This window comes from Excalfactoria chinensis, chromosome 4 (genome assembly GCF_039878825.1).
Source record: "Excalfactoria chinensis isolate bCotChi1 chromosome 4, bCotChi1.hap2, whole genome shotgun sequence".
Lineage (NCBI taxonomy): Eukaryota > Metazoa > Chordata > Aves > Galliformes > Phasianidae > Excalfactoria > Excalfactoria chinensis.
In genome coordinates, this window is record NC_092828.1 from 1925448 (window position 1) to 1945283 (window position 19836).

Sequence of the window (19836 nt, forward strand, 5' to 3'; positions counted from 1 at the left end):
ACACTTGAGATGAATCCCAAGCCAAAGATGTGTTTCTTCTGAATCATTTCTAATTCTATAGCTTTGGCAATGTAACTGAGGCAAAAATCAGACACAGCCTTGTTGAGGACCCAAAGGTTCAACTCAGGACTACCCAAGGACTACCCAATAACTCAAGGACTACTTCCCAATATTCTCACTGTCAAGCAACAGGCGGAACCACTTGGCTTCAAGACCATGATTTCACAATACCTGTCTCCAGTGGTAGCACTGAAGACCATTAAACTCGAAAGAAATAAATCATCGCTCCTCAGAAACATTAAGAGGAGATCTAATAACTAGAACTGACAGTCCAACTCCCCTGCAATGAACAGGGACGTCTACAGCTACAACTTCACCACCATCGCATCAGTGCAATGCTGACAGTTGGCAGTAGATGGTGTCATGGTTTATGGTATCAGCCAGCCTTTCAGAATGAAGCGCTTCAGCTCCTGTGCTTCAGGCAAGAAGGCAAAAGTTTCCTGGATGCCCCACATTTTTCCAACAGTTGACTGTATTCTGAAGTGATTAAAAAAGGAGGGAAGCACCAAAACTGGCTTCAAAACTGAGCGACTCACTTTAGTCAGTTGCAACCGAGGACTTTGCAGCTGGTTCTTTTTGAAGACAGAGCTTTACACCCACATTAAAATCTCCTAGTGCAGCACATACATGATTTGTAAGAGCATATTTACATGTTTCGTATTTCAAACATGAAACAAGCAAAAAAACCCAAAACAGAATAAAATAAGAAGTCAGATTCAGCAATTCAATCCAAGGACTGAATGAAAAGCAGAGTTCCGTGCTGAAGGGTGCTCAGTAATAGGGTCCCACCCAGTGTCCCAAGTGAAATGCGAAAGCATTTCTATGCAGAAGCATCTCTACAAAATACATAAGGACACACAACGTATCAGTTCTGCCTGCTGGAATATGATCACATAAATCTAATGATATAAAATACCAGTATGATGTCTTTTCTGAGCAAACATTTGCCCACACTTACAATTGACAACTGAAGCTGATGCTGAGCACATTACAGTTATTAGCCAGTGTAAGAGTATAATAAAGATAGAATCTAAATTCAAGTATCTGCTCGTAATTACATGCTTCAGTGGCAATTGCTTTTTCCAAGACAAGATTGAGGGAAGAGGAAACCTCCTTCTGCTCAACCTGCAACATTTATGTAATGTACAAATCACTTTGGAGTGGTACCACTTACTTATATGTGATGTTAAACCCTGTCAAATTATAAGCAGCATCACTGAAGAAATGCAGAAGAGCGTATCCAGAAGTAGCTACCACTTCTGGTACCGTCTCATTGCTGTCTTTCTCAGGAACGATCAGACCACTGCAAAAGAGGAAAAGGAAAAAAGGTTGAAATGAAACAAAAAAGGGAGCAAAACGCGAGCAAACACGGTATGCAATATCAGTATGAACAGAATAACTGTAATCAAAAGTATTTATTTGCATCTATTTGAAGCGTGATGAATTTGCATACAGTAATTACCATTTGCACAGGGCAGTTATTAAACAGGTTTTCTTCAACAGAACTCCTTAAACATTTCAAAAGAAAATATATCAAGCTTGTGAGTCCGCACTCTCCAAGGAACCTCTTCCAAATGAACTAAGAACCCGCAAGACCCTCCCAGAAAGATAAAACTATATCCCACAGGGATCAGTTTATTAATCCACATCTTAATTACGTGCCAAACAGTGGCCACGTTACCAACCAAGGACTCCTGACAAACCTTAGGGCACTGAAAATAGCATTACCACTGCTGTCAGCATGCATGATTTCAGTGTGAAAGAAGGAATGGTTAAAGAAAGGAATGCAAATGGAAAAACCCTGAAGTAGCCAAGTGGGTTCTTCTGAATGATAAATGTATAATAAAAGCGCTTGGCTTGAGTAACCCTGAAGCTGTCTGCAATCACAGTTTTCCTGTACTTCTAAATACCTACTTTCCTCTCCTGCTATTCTCCTACAATTGAAACAGGATCTGTTCCTGAAACAAGGTGACACATTTCAAGACAGAAATTGATGTCACAAAAGCACAGAACCTGCTGTACCAAGCCAAATGACAGGTCTGTCAAACCAGTGATCTCCCTCTAATTTCAGCAAAACCTTGGGAAAGACTGCAACAAACAAAGCAAGCACAGAGCATGGTGGTGGTGTAGTCATCCAGCTGATGAAAACTCACAGTTGAGGCCCTTTCTGACCTGCAGAATGCTCTCTATTTGCTTTCTTTCACCCAGAACACCTGCAGTAAGGAGTTCAGCAATTAAACTCTGCAGTGATAGAGGAAAGCCCTTGCTGGCTTTACATCTGCTGCCCCATCAGCCACTGTTGCCTCTTGAGCTCTCCACTATGAGAAGTCAGTATAACCACCCTCATACACCACCTTCCTGTCACCTGCTGTTGTGTAGAGCTCTGTCTGACTCATCACATCCATGCTTCCCATTTGACACCCTACAAGGCTGTCAAACCCTTTATCCCCACCTCATCCTTTGATCCATGCTTCTGACCAACCCCAACAGGCTTCCAAGTTGCATCAGATCCTCCCGCATCCCCATTTGAGGAGAGAAGTGGACAGAAATGAGGATGGTGACCAAGAACATTTATCTCATGCGACACGTGATACAAGGAACTGCAACAAGGAAATGCTCTCAAAATGCACCAGATTGGAGAGCGGGGAGAACTTCTCCACTGAGTGGTCAAGCATAGGATACAAGCTGCCCAGAGAAGTGGTGGTGTCCCCAGCACTGAAGGTATTCAAGAGATGTGTCAATGAAGGACACGACGTAGCAATGGGACTCCACAGGTCACTCTGCTGGTTGGACTTGGTGCTCTTGAAGGTCTTTTCCAGCCTACGTGAGTATTTGATTCTACTCAAGCAGGCACAGTCCAGGTTTATAGAATGTATTGTGTAAATACTCGAAGTAAACCGGAAAGAGTAAATGTCTCTTGAAAAAATGAACCACTCACAATTCACCTATTGCACAAAATAGCTTCCATGTGAAAGGAAAAGCTTATCCCTCTTAACAGGAGCCTGACACCGACACCCACAAAACAAAGTCAGTTCCTCCCTTACACAAGATGCAATAGACTTTGAAGTCTATTGAATCTTTTTTAGTCCTTTACCTGAGCAAAGTATATTGTCTACCACCACCTATTCATAGTTGGCTGTTATTTTTCTTATGTTGAACCAATTTCCCTCTCAGTATCTGTCCTGTTTCCACCAAAGGCCAAGGCCAAGCCTTCTGAAAGCAGAGCCTCCAACACTGCACAAATATGGGGTCTTGGAAAAGCAGGACCCAGCTTGTGCTCACATCCTGCACATCCAGCAGCTAAAAGCAAGGATGAGAAGAGTTTTTCCTCTTAAAAGATCTTATTTTTCCTCTTTTCAGAGTTATTCAGAACAGGGAGCTTTGAAGATGGCTGCTGGCATAGGGTAAGTGCATTTCTGTACCTATGGAAAGAACCCACAGCTGTCCACAGCAACCCATTCACATCACCTGCAAAGCACTTTTTGTGACCTAAATTTTTCTGTGCCCGTAATACAATACAGTGATAGGCTTGAAGAACAGCAGACACTCAGTGATCCTGACTGAAGGCTTTTGCTATACAACGAGGGGGTGTTTGCCCTATAAACGCCAGAGGCACATTACCTATGTTAGGGTAAATATCCAGCCTTCACAACGACCCTTTCTGCACAAGTCAGCCCGCTGACCAAAACTCACGCTTCATTTCACCAACGCACCATAATAACGCTGTAACCTCACCTCTTGTTTTGGCTAAACAACGGCAGCACGCCTGCAGATATGGAGCTCAATACATATTTTCCTAGTGAGGAGGCCAATTATTTTTCCCTTTCAGATCTCAAGGATACAGGATTAAAAGGCAAAACGTGCTGCTTTTTCTTCTATGTGCATCAGAGGTGCCGGCTCCGTTCTGAAATTTCAGACTTGTGATCTGAGGATGATCTCTCCCAAAAGACCATTCTACCAAAATATCAAAGAACAAAAAGCCTAATAAACTTCTCTTTGCTATTTGCTCCATCTACAGTTTTCCTTTGTAATGCAAACTGTAGGACAGCACGCCTCCGCCACGGGAAAACAGACATCCGAATATAATTCAGGGGAAAGGCAAACTACAGCTCGAGGACCAAAGAGAAAACTCCTTTGTTCTGTTTTATCCTCCTTTGGTCTCATCCTCGCAGCACATTTCCCCGATACGACGCAGCAATTCAGCTGGAAGAAGCCCTGCAGAAGGGAGAGCGACGCAGCAAACACCAACCAAAGGACAGAACAAACAGCAGGAATGAAAGCAGACGTTTATCCCCCTCCCTCAAATCATCTTCTCTAATAAAGTAAACGCTTGGTCTGTGCTGGTTGTTTTCTCTTAGAAATCTCACTTTGGGGATTTGCTTGGTATGAAGGCAGGTACCTCCACATCGTTAGCTCTATTCCTTCCTTCCTTCCTCACCACCTTGTTCTGTTTCTCTGAAGACAAACAGCACGAGGGATGTTCCCTGTGTCCTGGTGGCGTTTCCAAGGCACAGACACAGCCAGTCTTGGATAAGGAAAGCAATTTTAGCAACACGTTTTATGTTGTTACACATCTATTGAGTGGTGGAGTGAGATTCCAAAGGAATGACCCGTGTGATTTATCCCACCTGCACAAGTTTAATGCATCCTGATGGAGCAATGGAACAGACTGCCCAGAGGGGTTGCAGAGTCTCCATCTACGGAGATATTCAAGACCCAGCTGGACACCAACCTGTGTGACCTATTGTAACTTTAGCATGGGGGTGGGACTCAGTGATCTCTTGAGATCCTTTCCAACCCCTGGGAAAAAAATCCTGTAGGCACAATCTGAGTAACACCTTATGGAAAACTTCCCTTAAACAACAATCCAGAATCTCTCAAGCTCTGGCCAAGATCACTCTATTTCACAACTGAAAACTGCAGACCATTTCGCAACCACCACTACTCCAAAGCAAACAAACACTCCTACTCAGCCAAGCTGCCCAATGACACTGTTTCTTAGAAGCTGTAAGGCAAGCCCCTGTTTTGGCCCAAATTACTTCTGGACTTATCAAGTCAGTGGAAACAACAATAAGGCACTCATTTGCCATCACCCTATGCTGTGATTTGATCCCTTTTACTGTACCACACACCAATGGGAATTAACTGGAATGAAAGGCATCTCCTCTCTCCCTTTTCCTTCATTTGCTATGGAAGCAGGACGAGGAGCGTGGATTCATCCTTCCCCCTCAAGACAGAACCTGCCAGGAAGGCAGAGATGAAAAGCCTCAGCAAGGAGGAAGATGGGAGCTGTGTACGGTGAGGGGGGGAATGCAGAATTCACATCACAGGGAAGCAGAAGGATGAAGGAGATGGCAAAAATTGGTGGCACGTTGGCTTCTCAATCTCCCGACATGCAGTTCAAAATCATTCTTCTTGTTTTATCTGGGTACATGCGTGCAAAGCTGCACCTTATTAAAGCACTCCCCCTGGGTTAGCCATGCTCCCAACAGCAACAACAAAAAAAAACCCCAAACAAAAATAAACAAACCCAAAATAGAAGTTAGAGCAGATTAAAAATAAATCAATGCCAAAAGAAAGCGGGGGAGGAGGATAAGGAAACAGATCTCAAGTTTCTGTTCTTAAAGGAAAAGCTAACGTGCTCAAACCAGGAGATGACTCCCAAAAGTGGGCTCTTTGGGAGACAGAGCTGTTACAATAGCAATTACCAAGAACCAATCCAACTAATTACTGAGAGCTGGCAACACCCAAAGCAAGCTATTTCTTGAAAGCAGCTTCCCTGTTTCATTAAGGACAGCAATAAGCACCGCTGCTGCTGCAGCACCGACAAGGGGCATATAGCACCGGTGGCACTGATGGTTGGGGATAGTGGGTACAGTAAGGGTGAGCTGGGGATCACAGCGGCCTTTTCCACTCCGGAGATGTTCTGATTAAGTAAATCACACGTATTCAAAGCACCAGCTGCCTCACAGGCAGCATACAGGGTAACTGCCAGTGTGGGACAGTGTGCAGCAGGTGAATTAATGCTTGCAAGCAATACAACACAAGGAGACTGTGGGCTGCGAGCAGAGTGGTTCAGGAAGGGTGCTGAGGACAACGCAGAAGAAAGCACAAGCATTTACAAGTGCCTGTGGCAGCAATACAAGTTATGATTAATGGCACTGAAAGTGAGGCTTGGGGAGTGGAAGGAAAACAAACCCTAACACAGGAATGGGAAGGAGTGGGGTCAGAGGAGAAGCAACACACGAAGCACAGCGAAGGAGGAGAAGTGAAGAACAGGAAGTTTCTAACTGATGTGCTGAGGGAAGTGGAACGAAGAGCTCTCAGGAGACCACACTACTGGTTCCAGTTTGAGAGCCCCAGCACAAAACATACTGGAGCACATCCAGACAGTGACCAATCTGATGGCCAGGGGCCAAACAGATGAGAAAGGTATAACTATAGAATGGCTGGAGTGGAAGGGACCTCTAAGATCATCCAATTCCAACCCCATGCTGCACACAGGGTTGCCAAGCACTAGATCTGGTTGCCCACTGCCCCATCCAACCTGGCCTGGCTTTGGGTTAGGGCCTTGAATGCCCCTTCCAATGCAACCACCCTATGTTCTGTCTCAAGTTGGGTTTTGCAGTGCCACAATTGCCTGGCTGCAGCCAGAGAAAGGGAACTGCTCCCATGTGCTGATGGCAGGGCAGTGATGTCCGTGGGGCAGCCAGTGCCATCTGTCAGTGCTGTCACTGTGACCGTCCATCTGTGCCCAACTCCACGGTGAGGTGCTTCAGGGCGGCCAAAGGTCTTGCAGAAAGAGGTCGTTGTGAGCAGGAAGAACACAGCCTGCTGACCAGCCCAAAACAAGGGTAAATGCTGAGGAACAGCTCCAGTAAATGCTTAACATGAAGTGAAAAATAACAACGAAGTTCACAGCCAACATAGTGTATGCTATCTGCTTCAGAATTCCCCATTCTGTGCTGATGAGAGCACTGGATTTTTATGAGCTCCCTGTTTCATTCTTGTATTTCTGAAGCAAAACACTTAAACAATATTACGTTGCCTATGACTGCCAATACAAACCAGCAAATCTATTTCTAACAGTGCTTCTTAGAAGCAAAGCTTAATGTACAGGGTGAGACCACCCCACGCACTCAGGCTACAAGGAGTTTAGTAAATAGTTGATGCGGATATTCTACACACATGTTTGAGGTGGAGAAATCTAGAGCAGGTCCAGAGGAGGGACACTAAGATGATCAGAGGGATGGAGCACATCTCCTATGAGGAAAGGCTGAGGGAAATGCGCTTGTTTAGCTTGGAGAAGGCAATGGGGAGATTCATTGTGGCCTTTCAGTACTTGAAGAGAGCGTATAAGCAGAAAGGAGAATGACAAGACCATACAATGGACAAGTCAAGCTCTAGCAATGTTTGTGGCTTGCTACTATCCAAACAGTGCTTCCTCCCTAATTCAGAGATTAAGAGGAGGAATGGCTGCTTACAAGGGTGGACAGTGATAGGACAAGGGGAATGGTTTTAAACTGAGACAGCGGAGGTTTAGGTTGGATCTTAGGAGGACGTTTTTCACCCAGAGGGTGGTGTCACACTAAAACAGGTTGCCCAAGGAGGCTGTGGATGCCCCATCCCTGCAGGCATTCAAGGCCAGGCTGGATGTGGCTCTGGGCAGCCTGGGCTGCTGGTTGGTGACCCTGCACATAGCAGGGGGTTGGAACCAGATGATCATTGTGGGCCCTTCCGTGATTCTATGAAATTCCACTCTCGCAGCTAAAATGGATAAGACTAATTTCAATTGCTCCATAGCCCAGTGCTGAGGATTTCCAGGATGAACATCGTATTTGAAACAAATGTATGTGAACATCAGAAAGTTGAGAAAAATTAAAGGAGAGAACAGAGAAAGAAGTGAGGGTTAAAAAAAAAAAAAAAGAAGTAAAAAGAAATAAAAAATAGCTGGAGCTTTGGAGAGTCCTGGGAGGAATTTCCAGTGTTTATCAACAAACTCAGAAAGCTGACAGTGCCCAGAGGTCCAAAGCTCAACTTTCAAGTCCTCCGGCGTGGTGCAAAAATAGTGAAGAGCAAAAGATGGCTTTGGTTAATGTTAAAAATTTAATACGAGCCAAGAAAATAAATAAAATATGAAGACAGCCTGAGAAATCGTAGAGCGTTTATTTTTGTACCGGAGAAAAGTATTTTTCAACAGATGCCTTTTTCGCACTTCATCAAAATTAGAAGCATCTGCTGTTTCCTGAACTTGGGTTAGTGAACAACACAGCACAGTACTAATGAAGATGAAACTCAAATGTCATCTGAAGATGCAATTAGAAAAGGAAAAAATGGAATTCTTTTCCTACCTCAAAAATGTTATTGTATTAAGCTCACGCTTGCTTGTCCTCAGGCACAGACTTCCCAGTGATTTACAGGCGATTTTCAAGTCTGAACCGTAATTGTTCATGCTATGAACTACTTATAACCTCAATTTAAAAAGCCTATTAATTTTTGGAAAACACACCAGGAACTGCAGGCACAAATCATGATCATTTCACCTTTTCGACGGCGTATTAAGAATTACCTCGATTAGAGCAAAATGACTATGAGTCAAGATGACATTTCTTCCTCTTCATGCATATCAATTCAGCACATGATACCAGGAGAGGGCTTCCAGGTTCTTTTTAGCACAGTGCTGTTTTCCTCTTCTCTTCAAATGGGGAGAGATGGCCCCATCCCTTTGTTTGCATGACCTGCTTTAATCTCAGGTTAGAGTTTGGAGGCCTATAGACTAACCTACCACTGCTGTTTCTGAACACTGAGATGCTTATCTGTAAGAACTACATGGCTGCAGCATTGATCCATTGGCTCCTCCTTTGTGTCAGCGTGAACATGCCAAAAGCTGAACCTTAAGTCACGGTCATGGCTCAATCAATGGGGCAGTTTTAGGCTTCTGAAGGAGCCAGTGCACCAAATCACCCCCAGATGACAATAACTGTGCCTAAAATAAACAGGATTTGGAAGGGAAAAACTAATACTTACATGCCACAGTGTAGTAACATGATCTGTTCATTGTAAAAGCAAAAACAACTCCATAATTGTTGATGCTGCCGATGACTGCACAAAAGAACACTGTATGGGCTGTACTGGCAGTATTATATATTTAGGTTACTGGAACATATTTATGCTGCTATAAGCCACATCTGATTCAGGCTCCAAGTTAAAGAAATAGCACTGCTTACAGTTAAGACACTTAACAAGTGAACTTACCTAAAAGCTGCCAGTAAAGGAGCATAAATGGAGTCTCCATCATACACATATAAGTGGTCCCAACTGCACTCTGTGGCAAAGTGATTGAATCGAAGCCTCAGGATCGTGTTTGGCCTGTAAGAAAAATAAATAAGTACAAAGAATTAAAAGATTTGAAATTAGCCACTCAACACACACAGCAAAGTCCTTCCAATGAGCTCCTGCAACGTGAAGCTCCCCTCTAAACAAGACTAAAACTGTTGTTTAGTGCAAATGTAGATGCATCGAACATGTCACGGCTTTCATTTTGGCACGCACGCTCCACTGTTATTAAGGGAACAGATTCTTTACAGCCAGAAAAACAACTGTGTCCTTAAACCTTCCCCTTCCACAAAGGGCAGAAATTGAAAAGCGGGCACAACCAGCTCACTGCTCTTTACCTCTAATGATAGGGCTCTGTGGGGGTAAGCAAAGAAAATGTGCACGTACAATACATGTAAAGAATCACAGCCACCATTAAACACCCTTCTTTCTCTACTTCAAGGGATTTTCTGCAGATTGACACGATTATGGTGGACTATCTAGTCGCCTGGAAGCTGGCAGAAAGCTTTCTTCTATTAATTGATCACCCTATTATTTCTGCAGGCCATCTTGAAAGGAGTCCTTCTGAATTGGAAATCAGAAACACAACAGTAGTGAAGCACTGAATGGCACAGGTTGCCCAGAGAGGTGGTAGATGCCCCATCCCTAAAGACACCCAAGGTGTCAGGATGGGACTCCGAGCACCTGACAGAGCTGTGGGTATCCCTGTTCACTGCAGGCTTTTAAGGGTCTCTTCCAATTCAAACCATTCAGTGATTCAATGCAGAGGTGTGACCTGAGATGTGTCAGCAAGAAAAATGTTTGGTTTACTCAGTGAGGAGGTGCAAGGCTAACTCAGATACCAAAACTCACCAGTGTCCCTTCTATTCGATGCACAAAAGATACCCACGAAGCCATAACCATGTAACGAACATTTAGATACCATTAGTTTCACGGCTCACACGTAAAGGTACATCTAAAGAGAATCCCTCCAGAGCCACAGCAGAAATCTCATTAACGCTCAGCTCAGGGAGGGTGAAAACCCCACCAGCTTTGTGCTTGGACCTGAGATGAAAGGCAATGAATCCATAGCCACGCTGCCTCTTCCCACCCACGGCCACAAAAGGATAGATGAAAGTGATTAGGATCTCTCAACAGTATACTGCCCTTGGGTTCAAATGAAATTGCCATTCATCCTAATACAACGTCGGCCTGCCATCGAGTCCTTTCTGACAGAATAGGAATTCTTTAGGGAGTTGTTCCGCAAAAGAATGCTTTTTGGTAAGCACGCTGATCTTCCCCATGCTTTTGGAAAAAGAGAGGCAGGTGTAACTCAAGGATAACATCTCGCTGAAGGAAAAGTACAGAGAGTGCTCGGCGTTTCAAAACAAAGCACTCTAAGAAATTGTAGGGGGCTTGCTTCTATTTTAATGGCACGACAGCTGTAGAGAAGCGTGGAATCCTTCATCAAAAAGCTTTAGACCAAGAACAGAAAGAATACCTACAGTAGAGCTGGCAACTCATTAACAGAGAGCACTCGTTTGCAGAATTGCAAGGTGTGGGGCTTCAGGCTCAGCCTCAGATGGGATCCCTGGGTTGGATCACATCTGCTTTGTCTGTGCAGTAAGCAGCACATCCCTGGCCATGAGGACACAGCACACACACCAGCCAAGAGTCAGGAGTGGTGTGAAAAGGAAACGTGCTGTAAGCAACACATGGCTTCCTTTATACCTGAATTTATCTAGTGTCTTCAGTTGCTTATTTAGCTTGTGCCTTTACTTGCTAACCTCAAATGCCCTCTACATACCAGTGTGCTAGCACCGAGGTGAAGGCACTTAGCAGAATTTAACAGCTCTGCAGAAGCTGTTTTCCAAGTCCAGATCTCTCTGGGAATGTCACATTTGGCAGAGGGCTTGGGTTATTTTCACAGGGGGTGCATATTTCAGCTGTTTCAACCAGCGTGGTCTTTCTGTTCACCACCATCCTCTGACAGCAGGGTACAAACACACAGAAGCAGGAAAAGGACATCTCCTTGAATGCCTGACTACAAAAGTACTGTCTCACTTCAAGCCTCGCAAAGTGGTAGCTCTCCAAGATGCCTCTGGGGTCCAGCAGAGGCTGAAGGAGTGATTATGGTGACGTTATCAAGGATCTTTGAGCAGCATCTTCATTCCGATAAGAACACAAGACATATTATCCTCTGAAGGAAGAAATAAATTAGAAGAAGCTCTAAGGGTTATGTTGACTGTACTCAAATTGCTGAGGCTGTTTTGTCTGTAATAATATCCTTTAAAAACATTATTCTTTTTTTTTTTTAAACTTGCAATTCCAAAGCAAATGCAGTTGCATTTTTACTACCTGCAAAAATGAAGAGGTGTTACCACTTAGGGCATCTCACTTGGAGCTCAACCACATCAAAGCACTGGGCTTCTCCCAGTTAACAGCTGGTGGTAGCTCTCCAGTTGCAGCGCTCTGGATGGATTTCTGGAACAGCTTGGCCCTTACAAACATAAACTCCCAACACATTCAAAGGTAAATCAGTCATCCAAAACAAATGTCTGAAGTGGATGAAGTGAATACCATTCCACCCCCACCCACCAGGCATCCCTAAGAAAGAGAAGACTAAAGAAAAACATACCCTGGTCTTTTATTAAGTTCTAAACATCCAAGATGCTGAGAGACCTCAGTATAAAAGCTGTTAAATGTAAATGAAGTTGTTTGTGCTCTCACAAGACGTGATCCTATCCACAAACAACTCTGCTTACAGTGTCAGGGAACAGTATGGAATGTGATCTAAGATATAGCTGTTAATGTACAGCATCATAACTGACCAACCAAAGCTATATGGACTATAAAGATGAATTTTACAGTCACGGTACTGTGGAAAACACCCTTCATCTGCTGCCCCATCCATCAGATGATAGTCAGAGAGTACACACTATATGGGATATTGCTAAAAGCTATGCAAGAGATCGCTGGAAGCAATACAAAGATCAAACATACAGCAATAGAGAAATGAAGGGAGAGGTCTAAGGGATTCTTCCCAGTTCAAATCTTTGCAAAGAAGTTTGTGTAAAAAAAGGAACAAACCTCAAGCGCAGCATTACATAAACTGTCTCTCCATGAGCGTTAAGTGTGGAGTTTTTTTTCATATTACCTAAAATTGAACATGAACTGAATCCTGACCATCTGAACAGCCCGATACAATAGCAGATGATTAAGTATTAAATCCTTATTTACTTAGACAGGTACATTCATTCTGATTTTCCACGCAGTTTCAAAACAAAGTGGATTTTACACCAGCAAGCCGTAAATTCAGGAAGTAGTTTGCACAAACAACAACAACACAACAAACCTATTTTCCAAGCATAACTAAGTGGTGCTGCCCTATGCAGTCTTAGGAATAGTAATAATAATAGAAGGATTAGGAGATCTAAAAACAAAAGCAACACTGTTTGCAAGCAGAGGTGTTGACTCCACTCACCTCCCTTCAATTAGCCAGGTGCATTTTGTTTTGTATTTGTAGTTCCCAGGCCCATCCGTTACGTACCCTGAAGGTTCAGTGAGTCTGTAAACAAAAAAGAATAAAGACAAGCATTAGTCTTCAAAGTTACAGCATTCATAAAGGATATCCTGAATTTAGGAGATCCGTCGCTGAGTTTTCACCTTCTGAAGAGCCCTTAAAAACAGTGCAACACGAATCAATTGGGATTTTCCTGTTCAAGTCTATGTACATGCTTGCTGATGATTGTCCTTGGTGAATGAAGTGAGAGTGGTGGATTTTCTACCAGAAAAGCCTAACACACAGACTGGAAAGAGTGACCAAAGACATGCAAAGGTTGCTTTCACATCCTCATCACTAGTATTGGAAATGTAACAGCACATACAGTGACACAAAATCAATCACAGATTCATTAAGGCTGGAAAAGACCGCTAAGTCCTATGGCCAACCCCAACCCACAACCACTAAACCATGACCCTCAGTGCTGCATCTTCAATGCTCTTGGACACCCATGCTATCCCACCAGCATGTGTTAGCAAAGCATTGGCACTGGAAGATTCCAACCCAGGGAGGTTGCACACACCATCACCAGCACAATGACACAGCGAATCAAAGCCCGCTGGCAAATACCACTTGTCCTACTTAGAACAGCTTCAGCCAGACAACAATATACTGAAAAATCAAATCTGGAAGTAAAATGAAGGAAGGAACCAATACCGGGAGCTCCCAGAAATGATATCTTGGAATCTTTTGCTTGGTCTCCTCCTGGTGATCTGTTAATGTTGTCATCTAATATCCTGACTGAGCCAAAATGGTTGCTCAGCACCTTTCCTGTAGTGTGGTTTTAGGCTTACACAAGGTTCATTAGGTTGGATCTTAGGAGGAAGTTCTTCCCCCAGAGGGTGGTGATGCACTGGAACAGGTTGCCCAAGGAGGCTGTGGATGCCCCATCCCTGCAGGCATTCAAGGCCAGGCTGGATGTGGCTCTGGGCAGCCTGGTCTGCTGGCTGGCAACCCTGCACATAGCAGGGGGTTGAAACCAGATGATCATTGTAGTCCTTTTCAATCCAGGCCATTCAAGGATACTATGCAATGCCCACCACAATTTAAGGCTTCAATATCTTTGAACATTCAAACTACTTCTCTACTGGCACAGAATTTGCAAAAAGAGATGGAAATTCTTAACTGTAGAAAACAGCATCTAGTCCTTTTGTAATATGTAATAACCATGGAAGGGTAGAAACGAGATCATGTCAGTGCTTCAGTGCTGACAGCACTTTGCATGCAAGAGCCAACAGACACTGGAAACCTGAGTAAGTCTCGCACGCTGAAAAACAACCTTATGCAACCTGCCAAGCTCTCAGAGAGCCTCTGCTCAGAAAACTCCTTGAACAACTTTCTCTGGCAACGATTATTAAATCATTCACCGCCGAAACGCCATCGAGAGCAACGCTACAAAAAAAAACAACCCATAAACCCGAGCCGTGTCTGATCTCAGAGCGTGTCAACATCCACGTAATTAACGCTCATGTGATGGCAAAGCAAAAACAAGAGACGGGATTTAAGTTAAAAAAAATAAATAAATAACTGATCCTATTTCCTCGATACGCTGTTAAATTCATACCTGTGAGTTGCTCAGATTGCTCGCTAAGCTTTAGAAGCTGCTGCCACTACAGACAACTAAGGGATATTAACTAATAATAATAATAACAAAATTAAGAGTTCAGGCCTCCAAAAGGAGAAGAGATTGGAGCCATGCACTCATTGCTGGGATGGGTAGGACGCTGTACAAACACTGGCAGAGATACGCTCCAAGACAGATAGAAACAAAAGCTAAGCAGTACAAGCTGGAATTTTATCTTTAAATTCAACAAAGAACCTCTATTAATCTCTAGATCTAGGTAAAAAAGCAAACAAACTCCGTTCCCCTTCACATCACATGATGCTGCCCTGCTCAGTACTTGCAGGCACTGATAACCCAGATGCTGGTTTGATTTCTTCACTGAGAAAAGGCTCAGAAAGGGAATGGGTGAGCAATGGGGAGGAAAAGTACTCCAGAAGCAAAGCAGCTGAGTGTGGGATACTGCCGTGATACTCTCAGGGTTGTTCCCATAGGGTTACTCTCAGGATGTACACCAAAAGAAGTCCTACACCCACACAACCTGCTGCCAATGCCATCAGGGGCTGAGGTCTTTTACCCTACTATGTGCTATGTCCTGAGAATATCATAGAATCACAGAATTGCTCAGATTGGAAAAGACCTTGAAGATCATCATGTCCAACTTCAGCCTAACCATACTATTCCTAACTCTAATCATAGAATCATAGAGGATGGAAAAGACCAAAGTCAACCCCTACCCACCCCCACCATGCCCGCTGACCATCTCCCCATGGCTGATACACTACAGTCAAGTCAGGGTACAAGTCAGGCTTCCCAATGCCTCTGGTGTGGATTTGGGAAGGGAAGGATGTTTTAGCTCCAAGGTTCAGCTTGGAGAAGAGAAAGCTCTGGAGAGACCTCATTGTAGCCTTCCAGTACTTGAAGGGAGCATACAAACAGGAGGAGGAATGGCTGTTTATGAGGGTGGGCAGTGATAGGACAAGGGGGGATGGTTTGAAACTGAGACAGGAGGTTTAGGTTGGATATTAGGAGCAATTTTTTCCACACAGAAGGTGGTGATGCACTGGAACAGGTTGCCCAAGGAGGCTGTGGATGCTCCAATCCCTGCAGGCATTCAAGGCCAGGCTGGATGTGGCTCTGGGCAGCCTGGTCCGGTGGCTGGCGACCCTACACACAGTAGGGGATTGAAGCCAGATGATCCTTGTGGTCCTTTTCAACCCAAGCCATTCTATGATTCTATGATATATTTTCCCACCAGTATCCTCCCAGCCCTCAAGTCCTTGAATTTATTAGGCATATTTATAATTTTATCACTCAAATGCAAACTCAACTCCATAAAGTCTGGAGAGGCACCAACTCCCATTTTCCTTGGCTAATTGGATGGCCCATGATGGTATTCTTCATGACTCGGTCTCAAGGTGCTGCACCCTATGAAAAGAAAGAAACAAAGCCCTTCAGGTGTTCTCTATGATGGGTGAGCACACGTAGACAGAGTGGAAAAACACACGCAGTGCAAAGATAACGCTTTTAGCAAAGCACAGATAGAGCACTGAACTCCTACAAAGCGACAACATTGACTTCAAAACCACCACAGTGGAAAAACTCTTGCATATTTCTGGTTAAAAACCTGAGATTTTAAAACAGATATCAATACTAACGTGCACGCAGACACTACCAAAGGGCTGTTAGCATTGCTACCACAGCTCCTTACAGCTGATGTAAATTTCTCTCTGACTTTCACCCGGGCTCTTAATAGCGTCAGCAATGTTAGACGTGTGTATTTGTTAAACACAAATTGCTGTACACTGACAAAGTCCCGGCAGAGCCGTGAATTGCACAATGAGGTGAAGACTCAAAGCTGTTTTCTAATTACCATCTAATAAATCTAAACAGCTGCCAACACAAAGACTCACAAACTCCAAGGAGCTTGTAGCTTCACAGTAATTCACTTTTTAAGGTCATAAATAGAATCATAGGGTAACCTAAGCTGGAAGGGGCCCATAAGGATCAATGAGTCCAACTCCTGGTTCCACCCAAATTCTATATTCCTTCCAATACAAAGCATCATTAAATGTACACACAACATGCTGGCAGTGAGGTGCTGAAAACATTTAATGTTGCCTGAGATTCTCAGCAGATCTCATTGGTTTCCATTGCTTCCAGTGTGACAGAAAAACTCCAGCATTCCCACCAGAGTCCTTCTGCTAAAAACAGAAAACTACCCTGAAAACCAACTGTTCGTCCTCATTTTGAAGCTGCTAAAACAAGAGACTGATGCACACAGTGAGTCTTCCTCCTCCCTCCCCTCTCTTCTCCAACAACACCACAATTAGAAGCCATTGTTTCGGGTAAATTTGAAGTTGCATCCAATAAAGTGAGGGCTGCTACAGCCTATTACAGAACAATGGCATTCTACCCTGAATTGATTAACAACTTAGCTTTGTTCATTTTCTACAAGAACACCAAGTAAACACAAAAACCACATACTGATATACCCTATGGTTTCCTACAGGTCCCAGTGTACGGGCATGGAAAGCAATCAGCCACGTGCAGGATTACATGGTTTTAAGCTCAGACGGGAGGTTTAGATTAGATGTTAGGAGGAAGTTTTTCACTCAGAGGGTGGTGACGCACTGGAACAGGTTGCCCAAGGAGGCTGTGGATGCCCCATCCCTGCAGGCATTCAAGGCCAGGCTGGATGTGGCTCTGGGCAGCCTGGTCTGCTGGTTGGTGACCCTGCACATAGCAGGGGGTTGAAACCAGATGATCCTTGTGGTCCTTTTCAACCCAGTCCATTCTGTGATTATGTGATTCCACAAAATAAAGAGAGAAAAACCATCTCTGCATATATTTCATGAATTTCTAGCACCTAAGATCCCCACACCACAGGTACAGCTCAAACAAAATCAATCTTCCACTCCAGGTCTCACACAGAGGGCAGCCCTGCCAAATCAGGTCCGATAAGGATTTAACCCAATTGGTACCCAACCAAAGAGCACAAACAACTCCTTGTGTTCACAGAAGCTCCTCATAGTTCTGCTGTTCTTTCCTCTCGGTGGGCAAACTCATGGAAGATTTTGTTCTCCCAAAGCCTTTGCAGTCAGTCCTCCACGCTGCTACCTTTCTGTAATGGATTTCTGCAATGGGTACAAGACAGCTCTACCTTGTTGAACCTCATCCCATTAACCTCAGCCCAGCGATCCAGCCTATCCAGATCCCTCTGGAGGGCCTCCCTACCCTCAGGCAGATCAACACCACCTCCCAGCTTGGTGTCTGTATGATTTGCTCCATAAATCTCCCTGATACCGAGGTCAGGCTGACGGGCCTGTAGTTCCCTGAAACCTCCTTATGGCTCTTCTTGTAGATGGGAATCACATCAGCAAGACTCCAACCCTCTGGGACCTCTCCGGTTAACCAGAAGTGCTGGTAGATGGTCCCATGGTCAAAGAGGAATGAGCACCCTCAGCACTTAATGGCACCTGGCTTCATCCTGCCTGCCACGGTTCTGCTAAACAGAGGGTAAGGAATTGCCTTGCTTCAAAAAAACACAGTAACTGGCACAGACAGGCAACACGGTTTCTTCAAAGGAGAGGTTAGCTCTGCCCTTCTGTGGGACATTTCTAAGATACGAAAGGTGACTTCCTGGCTGCTGATCAGAGATAAGGGTAGAGCCTGAAAAGCCCAGCAAGGTCTGAGAGGAGAGTCAGAGAAATTACAGCGGGTGAAAGGTATCCACACAGCCACCGATGCTAAATCTCTTTGCTAATGAAATATCCGCCTCAATCCGACAAGATGCTGAGCTCCAACAAAGCCTGAGTCTGCACCTGCAGCCTAGGAGAGATCAGAAAGCACAAAAGCTCCTACAGGCTTAAAAATCATTAAGTCACCAAGCTAGAAACCAAATTATTTTCCAACAGTGCCCCTCTATGATGGATACCAGGCTCCCATTCCTGACTCCTGCTCTTCTGCTGTCGCCAAAAACAGATGCTCCCCACAGCTGTCCCATTTGGGGCTGCCTGGTGCTGCTGCCCCTGGCCTGCTTTCAACATCAGGGCCGATCTCAAACTGTGTCCCCTCCTCTGCCCAAATGAACCAACCCAAACCTGCAGTTGTCTCATTAATCCCTTCATGTTTTTTGTGTCCAACCAGCTCTCCTGCCAGGGAGGGTGAGGAATTCCAATGGTATTTCATCTGAAAACTCACTCTGGTGTGTTTTAAACACGGTTTTAAATGAGGCGGGAGAGGTTTAGGTTGGATATTAGGAGGAAGTTTTTCACTCATAGGACAGCGATGTACTGGAACAGGTTGCCCAAGGAGGCTGTGGATGCCCCATCCCTGCAGGCATTCAAGGCCAGGCTGGATGTGGCTCTGCTGATTGGCAACCCTGCACATAGCAGGGGTTGAAACCAGATGATCACTGTGGTTCTTTTCAACCCAGGCCATTCTATGATTCCATGATTCAACTCCTCTTTATGGAAGACATTTGCTTCCTCTCCTACTTACAACTTCTATTTGCAAGCTAAGGAAATTATATCCATCAAGAAAGGACACCAAATTAGCCAAGTCATCATTCAAGACAGCAGAAACAACAAAGTTGAGTTCCCTTTTCCAATGCCAGTTCAAGCACTGAAAATCCATGCCAGATCCCAAAAGACATCACTACTTCACCCCTGTTGCACAAGCAGAGGTTACAGACACTGCAATAACAATGGCATTAGGAACATGCTGTAGCTCCATCTGATGATCTAGCTCCTAAATTGGTCCAGCAACTAAAGTCAAATTGAGGTCATCTCGCATTTAGATTTCTATCTATCTGTATTTCCTATCATTCTACCTTTATTTCCAGCCCCATCTCAGACAGCACATGGTTCTGTTCAGTGCATGAGCATGGGACTGTTGACTCAAACATCCTTGCTGCAGTGTAAATCTGAATCTTATAAATTCTTTCCATTCAAACTGACTGAGGGAAAAACAAATACAATAATATCATTGTTATCCCATAGAATCCTCTTCTTCAAATTAAGCGGTATCTTGGAGGTGCAGATGTCTGCAGCTTTGCTTTGTTGTCACTTATTATCCAGACACCCAGCTCTGCCTCCTCAGCTCAACACCAACCATTCAGCAATTCCGTGATCCCAATCTTGACTCAGTGTTTGTTTTCAAAACACCCTCTCCAGTGTCTGTATTATATGTGGAAATATTTCCATGTTGAAAGGCCACTTGGATTCCTCTTTTTGAAGCCAACCTTCACCCAGCTCCTGTACCTGAGACGAGAGCCGTGCAGGAGGTATCAGCTCCAGCAGTTGTCTACGAAGCTGGTCTAACAGTTGCTCTGTGC

The 19836-nt window shown here is 44.4% G+C and overlaps 1 protein-coding gene across 2 annotated transcripts in view; it reads right to left on the reverse strand.

Annotated features, from left to right (window-relative positions):
* The window catches only part of ATRN (attractin), a 139972-nt gene that overhangs the window by 98301 nt on the left and 21835 nt on the right, over window positions 1–19836 (reverse strand). For both annotated transcript variants that reach the window (XM_072334124.1, XM_072334125.1), the window contains exons 2-4: window positions 12860–12943; window positions 9316–9429; window positions 1235–1363 (exon numbers count right to left, since the gene is read on the reverse strand). In XM_072334124.1, the coding sequence (XP_072190225.1) occupies window positions 1235–1363; window positions 9316–9429; window positions 12860–12943 (327 nt within the window). The remainder of the gene's footprint in view (window positions 1–1234; window positions 1364–9315; window positions 9430–12859; window positions 12944–19836) is intronic.